This window comes from Sinocyclocheilus grahami, unplaced genomic scaffold (genome assembly GCF_001515645.1).
Source record: "Sinocyclocheilus grahami isolate Dianchi unplaced genomic scaffold, SAMN03320097.WGS_v1.1 scaffold2075.1, whole genome shotgun sequence".
NCBI classification, from domain to species: Eukaryota; Metazoa; Chordata; class Actinopteri; order Cypriniformes; family Cyprinidae; genus Sinocyclocheilus; species Sinocyclocheilus grahami.
In genome coordinates this window covers 110,396-122,041 of record NW_015507254.1, presented here as the reverse complement: position 1 = coordinate 122,041, position 11,646 = coordinate 110,396, and the positions used below count along the sequence as shown (strand labels likewise).

The 11,646-nt window shown below is 39.4% G+C and overlaps 1 protein-coding gene across 1 annotated transcript in view; it reads left to right on the top strand.

Annotated features, from left to right (window-relative positions):
- Positions 1-83: 83 nt before the first annotated feature.
- LOC107573948 (pro-neuregulin-3, membrane-bound isoform-like) overlaps positions 84-11,646 on the top strand; it is a gene marked incomplete at its 3' end in the record, with an annotated part of 103,329 nt that continues 91,766 nt past the window's right edge. The window contains exon 1 of the mRNA XM_016260408.1: positions 84-1,070. Coding sequence (XP_016115894.1) covers positions 227-1,070 — 844 coding nt within the window. The remainder of the gene's footprint in view (positions 1,071-11,646) is intronic.

Genomic DNA, 11,646 nt, shown 5'->3' with positions numbered 1-11,646 from the left:
AGCAAACATCAGCCTATATATATATATATATATACATATATATATGTATATATATATATATAGGCTGATGTTTGCTCTGCTATTCATATGAGTAGTCAGTGTTGCATGTATCTGTAGCTGTGGAAGAGTGTTAAATGAATATTAATGAGATGCCCAGTTTTGGTTCCCTCCCCAGCCCCCTCCACTGCTTGCACTACTTTCTGGCTGGGCCCTGAACCCCAGAAGCATGAGTGAGAGAACGGCACTAGGGGCCACCATGGAGACCATGACCCTGGAGGAGCCCGGGGGTGAACAAGCCTCTCCCCGGGCCCCAGGGCCCCTCCGCTGTGGCCCCTGTGCGGTGTGGCCACGGCAGCAGACCTGGCTTTGCGTTGTACCCCTGCTGATGGGGTTTGTGGGCCTAGGCCTCAGCCTGATGCTTTTAAAGTGGATTGTGGTGGGCTCAGTGCAGGATTATGTCCCAACTGACCTGGTGGATGCCAATCGCATCGGACAGGACCCCATTTTCCTATCTAAACCCAGTGCCCTGCCCAAGGGTTCTGATGGCTCCACATCTACCACTTCCACAACGCCCTCAGCGGCTCCGGGTTCAGCAACCCGTGCAGCTGAGGGTACAGGTACAGTGCAAAGGACTCGAATTGGGCAGTCCTCAAACCACACGGCCAGTAGCAGTAGCAGCAGTGGAGGAGGTGGTGGAGCCTTAGGGGGAGGCTCAGGAAACAGAGCTCCACACCTGCATAACAGAGTGGGAACACGATTGACCAACACCACCACCGCCACCAATCCTGCCCCACCGGGAGGAAAGGAGGTGACCCCACGCAGCACAACTGTCCGAAAACCCAGCGGGGAGGGTGTGAGCCGAAATGTATCTCCTTCTGCACGGGCTGGGCCACCGACTACCACGAGCATGACAACCACTATGATTATGATGAGCACAACCACCACCCAAGCGGCCCAACCGACCTCCACCCTCGCGTCCCCCTCCAAGCCTGGTCAACGCTGGAATCATGGGCGCTCCTCCAAGGGCCCTTCAACCAAGCCTACTCGCCCACACCATCGCTTCAGGACGCGTAAGTGTGATCGTCTAAACATTTTGATTGTATACATGCATGGATGATGGTGTTTAGATATGTTTGTGTGTGTGAGCTTGTCTCACTGTCTGTGATGGCATGATTTTATGAAACACCTTTTTTTTTGTCATATAGACACATTGTTTGGTAAAGTCTTATTATTTTGCTTGCTTCCAATAAAATCCCTTCCCAACTTCTTATGCATCAGGATTGATACCTATTCCAGCTATCTTCTCTGCATTACAAAAGAGACAGTCAAGCAGTTTAATAGTGTTTGGGCTTGCTGCTGAGTTCATTAGTTCTGCATGTTAATGAGCACATAGCCGACAGTTTTTCATCTCTGTCTTTATCCTCTCTGTATCCTGTGGACACAGGGCTGCCCACTTGCTCTATTTGTTTCATATCAGTTTTCGGGAATAATGACTCCCAGTATTACAGCTTCTGTCCCCCCCCCCCCAATAGCATTAGCATGTTTTCCCATTTAAAGTAGGTCTATTGTCAGAGAGAGATTTTGCCTGCTCTAAAGCAGATATTCAAGGTGAGAGGAGGAGAGACAGATAGAAGGCAAAAGAGGAAGTGTAGTGCTGGAGAGGGTGCTGGAGATCCTGTCAGTGGAGATCAGGTCTTAGGGTGGAGATTCCATTTAGATAATAAGTAAAGATATGAGTACTGCAGTAGGTATGGTAGGTAGACTAGAGGCAGTGGATACACACTAAGACACTCATGCAGGGAACGTGTGCACATAGACACACACACACACTAGAGAGAACTCAAGAAGAGATATATGAGAGCGCTGCAAATGGGAAATAGTATTTACATTGTAATTTCTGTGTACATGACTCCATGTATGTCCTTGCACATCTGTATGATAATACCATCAGTTCCAGTGTCAGCATTGCTAATTTGAAATTGTTCCTGTCAGGCCACAAGATACTCATATTTTTTGTCAAGCTACTAGTTTGCTACATTACTTATTCTTTTAAATGCGTACATATCCTGGTATACTAGTTATTTATGGATTTTACAATTCAGTTAGCCGTATTTGTCTGGAATGAAAATAGTGGGGGTTTTAAATGAGCAATGTCAATTAGGTTTGCTATACTACTATAAAAATACAGTAAACACAGTAAATTGTGAAATATTATTGCAATTTAAAATAACAATTTTCTATTTGAACATATTTTAATATGTAATTTCACCCTGTGATTGCACAGCTGAATTTTCAGCAGCTATTACTCCAGTCTTCAGTTTAACATGATCTTTCATAAATCATTCTAATATGCTCATTTGGTGCTCAAGAAACATTTCTTATTATTATTGATGTTGAAAATTTATCGATGTTTAAATATTTTTGTTGAAATAAGGATGCATTTTTTTCTTCCCAGTTTCCCCAGTTTTCTTCCCAGAGAGAGCACATTTGTTTGCTCCCACATTTGCTTATAATATATGGTACATATTGGTAAAAGTAGCTTGTTAAAGGTAAAGTTGAACACTGAAAAAATCCAATCTGCTTTCACACTACTGAGTTAGTGAGATTGAGTTAGTTACTCTCCAACACTGCACAATTCACTCATGAATCCTAAAAGAATGTGCAATCCAAACAAAATCCAAGTTTGTTTACAGTGACTGAAAAAAATTCTGTTTTATTAGGGAATGGGGAATTGGCATTAGTCTGCTTGCTAATTTGATGTACTTCTGTAATCAAATCTGTAATGTTGTTTATTTTTAAAGCAAGGTGTTAAAAGCAGGTCATCAATTTTGTGTGTCAGCACCAATTAGCTGGCGTGGAGTTTGAATGTCATCCAGTCCTGGGACTTTAAACAGCCCCTTACGATGAGAAGACAATTGCAGAGATAACTTAAAGGCATTTCACATTACTGCTCCCGCTTCTTCCTCACTAAATGTATCTTGGAGATCACAGAGAGGTTTATAGCATTTACAAATCTAAGCAGTTAACCACGGGTTGTGTGTTCTCATAAGGAAAGCAAGTCAAGATCTGCTGCTTTATGCCCGTGAAAGCCGATCCGGCGATCGACAGCGCAAAGTTGATGTATTTCCTCAGCGACCAGCACAGATCAGCTCCAGGCATGACGAAGCGGATATCGTCCTCTTTTGGAAGGCCAACCAAAGTACGCCATGCCATGCCGGCGGCAACAACAGTTACTGTTCTGATTACTTTATTTCAAAAGTAATTAGTAATTAGTAACATTACTAGTTACGTTACTTTTTTATCCATTAAATTTATGAAATCCCAGCATACATGCTCCCGATAAATATTTGTTATTAAAGCATCAACATTCACAAAACACTGTTATTTTTAACTAAAACAAGCGGCTGCTACACGTGCATGGTTTGGCATGGCAGAATGCCAGAAAAGAGTGCTGCATTTATAATCTCTAAAAGACATCTCAGTTCATCGCAATCTCACAAATCTCTGTTTTAACACAATACATATATGTATTATGAATCTTTCATAATGTCTATAATTCGTGTGTTATAATGAGAGGATTCATGAGCACACAAATTTCAGCACTGCATTGCTCAACGCTGCAAACACGTGTTATAGCCTAAATAGAAACTCTGCATATGCTTTTTTATTTTATGTTTACATTTCTATTTTGCTGGAGTCCGTGAATCATTTTATTCTCCCGCATTCCGCACACACACAAATTTCTACCCGCTCGCAGCAGCACTCGCCCATCTTGTCCCACGCCGCACTCTGTTGCATCGGGTCTCGCGGGAGCAGGTCTCTAATCCACTGGCACTTGACTCGACAGTGTGTGTGCAACATCCTTTTTACAATCTCTAGATTATAAAACACTGTATTCTGTCAGCAATGTAACGCGGCAGTAACGTATAGAGACTTCGGCTTGTAACTATACTCTATAATTACTATTTTGAAAATTATAACGCGTTAAATTACTCCGTTACTAAAAAAGTAATCAAATTACAGTAATGCGTTACTAAGTAATGCGTTACTGCCCAACACTGGTCATGTGTGAATATGTAAACTGAATCCAACACCTAGGCAATAGTGAGAACATAGCAAACTGCTTGTATGGAGAGAAGCTGATGTATAATTTAATACCACACATTCTCTCTTTCACAGTGCAGTGAATTTTCTCTTGAGCTGAAAGTGCCCTGGAGCGAATACTGATAAGGGAAGGGTGGGGGCAAAGGAGGGCCCAGACCCTGTGGCCAGAGAAGAACTAGAAACTATGCTTTTGGCCAGGGTGCTTGCACACCACATGGCTGTCTTTTTCATTTATTAATATGTTGACATTGTCTGTGTCAGGGTCATTGCTAAAACTCACAGGACCTGTGGCAAAGTTTTTAAGGGTGAGCCCCTTTCCCAGTATTTATATACATAAAGCAGTGTTTCTCAAGTGGTGATTCCTGACCCAAAAACGCAAGTATTAAAATGTAAAATACCTAAACCTGGTGAAAAACAAGCAAACTAAATATATATTAATTTGGGGTTGGTGACATTTTTTCTCATTTTCTCATTTTTCAACATTTCTTAAGTCTCATGCTTACCAAGGCTGCATTTATTTGATTAAAAATACAGTAAAGCTGTAATTTTCAGAATAGCAATATCATGTTCTCCTATTTGTAATTGTGAAATATTTTTACAATTTAAAATTACTCTAGTCTTCAGTGTCACATAATCCTTCAGAAATCATTCTAATATGCTGATTTAGTGCTTAAGAAACATTTCTTATCCCAGTTGAACATTGTTGTGCTGCATAATACAATTTTTATTTATTTATTTATTTAATAAATATTAATAACATTTAATTCAATATTTAACTTGATCAGAACCTTAGTGGGTACCTGGTTTGCCCACATGACAACAGTGGACAGAAAGCATAGTGGTATGACACATTAATGCAGGTATATGCTTTCTTGAACAGTGTACAGCTTTCTGAAACTGAGGGTGGGGGCAAAGGAGGGCCCAGACCCTGTGGCCAGAGAAGAACGAGAAACTATGCTTTTGGCCAGGGTGCTTGCACACCACATGGCTGTCTTTTTCATTTATTAATATGTTGACATTGTCTGTGTCAGGGTCATTGCTAAAACTCACAGGACCTGTGGCAAAGTTTTTAAGGGTGAGCCCTTTTCCCAGTATTTATATACATAAAGCAGTGTTTCTCAAGTGGTGATTCCTGACCCAAAAACGCAAGTATTAAAATGTAAAATACCTAAACCTGATGAAAAACAAGCAAACTAAATATATATTAATTTGGGGTTGGTAACATTTTTTCTCATTTTCTCATTTTTCAACATTTCTTAAGTCTCATGCTTACCAAGGCTGCATTTATTTGATTAAAAATACAGTAAAGCTGTAATTTTCAGAATAGCAATATCATGTTCTCCTATTTGTAATTGTGAAATATTTTTACAATTTAAAATTACTCTAGTCTTCAGTGTCACATAATCCTTCAGAAATCATTCTAATATGCTGATTTAGTGCTTAAGAAACATTTCTTATCCCAGTTGAACATTGTTGTGCTGCATAATACAATTTTTATTTATTTATTTATTTATTTAATAAATATTAATAACATTTAATTCAATATTTAACTTGATCAGAACCTTAGTGGGTACCTGGTTTGCCCACATGACAACAGTGGACAGAAAGCATAGTTGTATGACACATTAATGCAGGTATATGCTTTGTGGAATTTCTTTATATTGTGAAATATGAGATGGCTGCAGCATAGATTTTGTTCTTGGAATAGATCTGCATCAAACAAGGGAGGTGTTATTGTTTGGCCAAGCTGTTTTATGAATAGAAATGGCAAATAGAAAAAAGAGTAGTGGACTGTAAGTTAGATTTTGAATGTGCAATATTGTGTTGGGTAATACATCACTGTATAATATAATACAAGCCTGTTCTGCCCCTGTTTGGACTTTCTCTCTGAGGATCGTCTGAGAAGGAACATGATGAAATGCACTGGTAGCAGCCATGTGCAAACACATTCATCTTTACGGCTGCAAAATGATCTCATGTTTTAGTGGGACATGTATGGTAATGCACCAGGAGAGACTATGTTGTATTTTCCATAGGATCCCAATTGAATAAGCGAGGCGCTAACATCATTTTAAAATCGCCACTAAGTAATGCGTTACTGCCCAACACTGGTCATGTGTGAATATGTAAACTGAATCCAACACCTAGGCAATAGTGAGAACATAGCAAACTGCTTGTATGGAGAGAAGCTGATGTATAATTTAATACCACACATTCTCTCTTTCACAGTGCAGTGAATTTTCTCTTGAGCTGAAAGTGCCCTGGAGCGAATACTGATAAGGGAAGGGTGGGGGCAAAGGAGGGCCCAGACCCTGTGGCCAGAGAAGAACTAGAAACTATGCTTTTGGCCAGGGTGCTTGCACACCACATGGCTGTCTTTTTCATTTATTAATATGTTGACATTGTCTGTGTCAGGGTCATTGCTAAAACTCACAGGACCTGTGGCAAAGTTTTTAAGGGTGAGCCCCTTTCCCAGTATTTATATACATAAAGCAGTGTTTCTCAAGTGGTGATTCCTGACCCAAAAACGCAAGTATTAAAATGTAAAATACCTAAACCTGATGAAAAACAAGCAAACTAAATATATATTAATTTGGGGTTGGTAACATTTTTTCTCATTTTCTCATTTTTCAACATTTCTTAAGTCTCATGCTTACCAAGGCTGCATTTATTTGATTAAAAATACAGTAAAGCTGTAATTTTCAGAATAGCAATATCATGTTCTCCTATTTGTAATTGTGAAATATTTTTACAATTTAAAATTACTCTAGTCTTCAGTGTCACATAATCCTTCAGAAATCATTCTAATATGCTGATTTAGTGCTTAAGAAACATTTCTTATCCCAGTTGAACATTGTTGTGCTGCATAATACAATTTTTATTTATTTATTTATTTAATAAATATTAATAACATTTAATTCAATATTTAACTTGATCAGAACCTTAGTGGGTACCTGGTTTGCCCACATGACAACAGTGGACAGAAAGCATAGTTGTATGACACATTAATGCAGGTATATGCTTTGTGGAATTTCTTTATATTGTGAAATATGAGATGGCTGCAGCATAGATTTTGTTCTTGGAATAGATCTGCATCAAACAAGGGAGGTGTTATTGTTTGGCCAAGCTGTTTTATGAATAGAAATGGCAAATAGAAAAAAGAGTAGTGGACTGTAAGTTAGATTTTGAATGTGCAATATTGTGTTGGGTAATACATCACTGTATAATATAATACAAGCCTGTTCTGCCCCTGTTTGGACTTTCTCTCTGAGGATCGTCTGAGAAGGAACATGATGAAATGCACTGGTAGCAGCCATGTGCAAACACATTCATCTTTACGGCTGCAAAATGATCTCATGTTTTAGTGGGACATGTATGGTAATGCACCAGGAGAGACTATGTTGTATTTTCCATAGGATCCCAATTGAATAAGCGAGGCGCTAACATCATTTTAAAATCGCCCCAATGAGAGTGCATCTCTCACATATATCTGTATTATTATCCCATTGTTCTGAAGGATGACATGTAGCCGTCCATTAGCTGCAGTGCTGAAACCTGAGCCGCTCATCTTCTTCCCTGCCTTCCGACTCCATTTCTTTCACCCTGATGCACAGCATCCTCCGCTTTTACATTTCTTACTCTAATATTATCCTTTATTCTGTCCTCATCCTCCTTCTTATCCTTATTTAATTTTCCCTCTCTCCCCCTGTCCTCATGCCTGAGTTTCCTGTATGTGTTTTTCACATGTCCTATCTATGTTCGGGGTTGATTTGGCTCAGGGGCCAAGCCTCATTACTTCCTGTGTAAGGAGGCAGTGGGCGGCTGCCGCTCTAAATGCAGCTGACTATCTGCCTTTGGGGGGCGGGGACGCTTCTTCACTGACACATCATTGTGATTCCATGCACACCTTTCACGGCACAGTCAGAAGCCGGCATGGTTGAGCGGATTTTGTCAGGTATGAAAGCACAGCGGCATCAGGAGAGAGACACCGAGAACATGTCAGGCTAAAGCCTGGGGAAAAACATAGCCAGAAAATCACACTCTGGCTGCTAAAATAGAAGGCTCGAGGAAGAGAACAGCTCTGAATTGATGATTAATAATTTTGACATGCTAACACGTAGCATTCACTCAAGTGCGGCATATGCCGCAACCCCTGAAGGTGTACCATAAAATCATACACAGGGATTAAAGACAGAAATCCATTTAGTGCCCATCTCATGGGAGGTCAGCGAGGCTTTCGCCCGGGCCAAGAGGAATGTAGTTCCAGCAGCTGCTGCCACACTGCTCTCCCCAGATACCAGCAACAGGGTAGCCACGTGATGCTTGACCACCAGTCACAACCTTAGAGGCTCAGAGAGTGAGAGACGAACCTTGAGGGAGAACTTCTCACTCTACCTGATGTTTTCCAGGCCGCTCCAAAATGAAGTACCATACTTAGTCGCTTTTATCTTGCAGATTAGCTGAGTTTTATCTGCAAAAAGTGACGTGACATTTTCAGCGGACTTCCAGTTTGTCCTCATGGTCTTTGTGTAACTGTGCACTTACAGACAGTCCTCTCCAATATGGCCTTGTTTGTTAGTGACATTTTAGTATGGCGTGAGCGCCGGGCTCTCTCCTCTGTCTGGAGAGAGGGTGAGATTAATGAGCCCCAATGTGTACTTGTGGTAAGTGGCAGTGAAGGCCATCTTAGGCTTCTTTAATGTGCAGCTGCTGCCACACTGCTCTCCCCAGATACCAGCAACAGGGTAGCCACGTGATGCTTGACCACCAGTCACAACCTTAGAGGCTCAGAGAGTGAGAGACGAACCTTGAGGGAGAACTTCTCACTCTACCTGATGTTTTCCAGGCCGCTCCAAAATGAAGTACCATACTTAGTCGCTTTTATCTTGCAGATTAGCTGAGTTTTATCTGCAAAAAGTGACGTGACATTTTCAGCGGACTTCCAGTTTGTCCTCATGGTCTTTGTGTAACTGTGCACTTACAGACAGTCCTCTCCAAAATGGCCTTGTTTGTTAGTGACATTTTAGTATGGCGTGAGCGCCGGGCTCTCCCCAATGTGGGCTCTCCCCAATGTGTACTTGTGGTAAGTGGCAGTGAAGGCCATCTTAGGCTTCTTTAATGTCACCGTGTGATTTATGTGGACAAAATGTCTGCTGGGAAGCCAAGAGTTTGGGGGGACGGTTGTCGCAGTGTAGGCTAAAATATTAATGGACAGAAAGGGAAACGTGTAGAACGCATGTGGCAGGAAGTGTAAATAATTGATGAGGCCTCTTTTTAAAAGTGGTGGGGATGTCCCATTCCGAGCACTGGGAAATGGAGTCATGTGTGCGTGTTTTTCATTGCAACATAGTCTTTCAACATAAGCGATATGATGGAGCGTTTCATGGACAAACACATAATACCACAACTTGCTTGTACCCATTTACTGTGATTGTGCAGTTTTTCCTGTCATGCTGAGGCAGCCAGGACTTCTCTTAACCTTTTGTAATCCACAGATAAATAGGAATTACAAAATGATCTAGTGCAGAGAAAAACTGTATCTTAAGGAAGTAAAAGTGAATTTTTAAGGCTGGTCAAGTCTGGTTTGTGCTATTTTGGTGTTTCTAGCTTTTTATTAATACTGGGGCACAGGCCCACTATCAAAAAAGTGTCCACATATAAAAGTTGTGATTGCTTGCAGTAGAGAGTTGTTCAGAAGCTGCATGCTCAATAAAAAGCAGCTTCTACCTTGACAAACGACAGACATTTGCAAGTTTTGTTTCCCACATTGGATTGGAAATATTCATCTCATCCAGTGCTCTTTTTGTTTTTTGTCTTTTAAAGTACCCGTTACTGTTTCGGCGTGTGGAGCAGCTGCAAATGAATAAGTGCCTGAGTGAACTCTTTGAATGAATCATATGCAATCTCTATCAAACATGGACTTATCAGCAATATTTTACTGGGACGCAGCTGTATTTCACTGGGGCTTGTGGCCCAGTAAAAACTCCCCTGTTCCAAACCTGTATGGCTGGCTTTTATTTTGTGAAGACACTAAGAGAGTTTTTTTAAAGAAGGTTCTGTTTGCTTTCAAGCTTCAAATAAGCACAATAAAAGTAGTCCATGTGACTTTTAGCACTTTATTCCAAGTCTTCTAAAGCCATACAATAAGAAAAGGACCATGCTGTCTGTGTTGATCTCTTATTCTTTGGTCTCTTATTGCCTTTCCCACCACCTACCCATTCGTTCATAGGTTGAAACTCACATCTTGTCCTATAACAAGATATGACATGACATTATTGCATACTGCTGTGGCACATTAAAGGGGATTACAGTTCAGTTATTTCATATCCTCTGTATTGAATTACGCAAGTTATTAGCTCGCCTCCGAATGGATAGATAAGCATAGATGGAAGTGACATTTGGGCTTTCTGCAGCTGGTACGTTGGAATGCTAAAGTAGAGGCTAAAGTACTTAGAGAAGAATGGTACTGTATGTATTTGTGGATGGAGACTCCATTTTGACACTCTTCTCTAGCAAGACTTGGTGCACTGGCCTGTGGGGAGAGCAGGTGCTGTCAAATGACTGCATTGAGATGCTTTGCAGACTCGCTCTGGTGCGCTGCATCATCCACCTGGGCTGGAGAAATGGCTTGAAAAATGATCAATTATATAAATATAATGATTATTATTATTATTATTTGTAAAAATATATATATATATTATATACAATACAATATTTAATATATATATAAAATTATATATAATATAGTAAATTCTGTTTTATTAAATTGTTAAATAAAATGTTGACTTAATATATTTTAATTCTGGTCCATTTTTTTGTTTAGCGCTTTTCTTTGTACACAATGTTTAGATAGTATAGTTTACATTTTGATGATGATTTAACGATCACAAATCACTTTAATGTTAAATATATATAAATAATTTATTAAAATCATCTTTATGGTGATACAGATTATACAAATAAATGATCAGGGGGTCTGGAGATGTGGTTGTTACTGATTTGTTTGATAGTCATCTTTCTTAGAAAAAATATATTGTGCTGGTACATGAAATGCATTAAATTAATTAGAATGTATCCTATATCAACCTTACTCATTTTAAACCTCTTTATTTAATTTTTTAATAAAATTTTAACTTCCTTGTTTTATTGTTGTGATTATATATTGTGCTGGTACATGAAATGCATTAAATTAATTAGAATGTATCCTATATCAACCTTACTCATTTTAAACCTCTTAAATAATTTTTTATTTAATTTTTTAATAAAATTTTAAATTCCTTGTTTTATTGTTGTGATTATTATTTTTTTTCTTTTCTTTTATGTAAAGCACTTTGAATTACCATTGTGTATTAAATGTGCTATATGAATAAACTTGCTTTGCCTTATTCTAATTGTTATGAGCACCCCATTGGACCTGTTGGCCTCTAGAATCTTCCCCAATTTCACCCCATCAGTGACGGCCTTGAATATTGCTGTTTATTATATTCTTCTGTTTTATAAATATATAATATAATATATATATATATATATATACGAGCCTGG